Source organism: Bison bison, unplaced genomic scaffold (assembly GCF_000754665.1).
Source record: "Bison bison bison isolate TAMUID 2011002044 unplaced genomic scaffold, Bison_UMD1.0 scf7180017848588, whole genome shotgun sequence".
Classification (NCBI taxonomy): Eukaryota; Metazoa; Chordata; class Mammalia; order Artiodactyla; family Bovidae; genus Bison; species Bison bison.
The window spans coordinates 11,973-13,367 of NW_011479161.1; the positions used below are offsets into that span (position 1 = coordinate 11,973).

General features: G+C 42.8%; 1 protein-coding gene across 1 annotated transcript in view; it reads right to left on the minus strand.

Moving 5' to 3' along the window:
• LOC104992583 (androgen receptor-like) overlaps nucleotides 1-1,395 on the minus strand; it is a gene marked incomplete at its 5' end in the record, with an annotated part of 8,699 nt that overhangs the window by 2,632 nt on the left and 4,672 nt on the right. The window contains 1 exon segment of the mRNA XM_010845510.1: nucleotides 589-808. Coding sequence (XP_010843812.1) covers nucleotides 589-808 — 220 coding nt within the window.

Here is a 1,395-nt window from a genome sequence, read left to right on the forward strand (position 1 = left end):
CAGGAAGTCTGCCAGGAAGGTCTTAGGGAGAAGGCTAGCTGGACCCAGTTTGTAGGGCATCAAGTAAATAAAATTTACTGAGCCTTTCCTTTCTCTAGTCTTCACATCTATACATTTCTTGGTTTTACATCATCCACAGTCCAGCTCTGAATTAGACAATTAAAATATGTGGCCTTGAATATCAAATTTTATCTCCTTTCTCCCCCATAGGGGCTAAGACAGCACTCTGCTTAGAAAAGATATTAAAGAAATATTCCTTGGCTGCCAAATAAGCCTTTTCTGAGTTGCTTACATAGACCTTGTCTTTTTGGCAGAAGAAGAAATTCTTTCTACCCTACAAGAAATATAAGGTAGTCCTTGCCTGTTTCTATGGTAGAAGCTATGGAAAAATTCAGAGACCTGATAAAACTAGCCAAAAAGGCCTTGTCCCAAAGAAAGATTGGGGGTAAGTGGGGATCTAATGGAGGTTGAATTGAAGCAAAGAAATTGGTCTCTAGCCATGAAATTCATCCTTGTTAGGGAAAAAAGATGCTAAGGGAGAGTGGAGGAGGGAGGGTGAAAGAAGAAGGGAAATATTCAGGAGCTGGCTTCTTCCTGATAATCCTTTAATGAAAAAGCACCTCTCCTCTGATGCCCAATGCCCCTTAGGGGCACTCTCTACCCTTCCAGGCACTTACTAATGCTAAAGAGCAGCAGTGCCTTCATGCACAGGAATTCCTGGGGGGTGATTTGGAGCCATCCAAATTCTTGGGAGAGGTGCCTCATTCGGACACACTGGCTGTACATCCGGGACTTGTGCATGCGGTACCTAGGAAGGAAACACACAGAGAAAAGAGAGGGGTAAGAGAAGGCTTAGAATAAACCCAGAGAGACTGTCTGTGGGTGCCCTCCCCTTTCCAGTTTCTCCAAGAAGAGCTTGATGTTTCTCTTGCTAGTGCTTCAATGACAAGGAACAGGTTGTTCTTTTTTTCCCCAAAATCATGATATCTTTATAACTACTCATCTTCCCTGGCCAGAGTTTTCAGGTCCCCATACACCTCCTGTTTCCTGAGACAGGGAAAGGAAAGCCTAACCAAATGAATACAATGGCACATGATCTCCCTGACTACAGTTCTAATATTGCAACTACAGTCAGAGCCAGAACCTGCCTCCCAGACATTCAAACTTGAAGAATTTCTAAGAGACAGACCTTAGAAATCAACTCCTGACATAAGGACACCAGGATTCCCAAGTGGCCACACATACTATACTAGAAATGTCATTATTTCTTTAAAATCTCCCAGAAAAGGAGATTCCCCATTGCCGCTTTAAATGAGTTCCAATGCTTATCAAATCAGCCATAAAGTATTTCTGAATATCCAATCTAAATATCCCCTGCTGAAGGGGAACCTACTC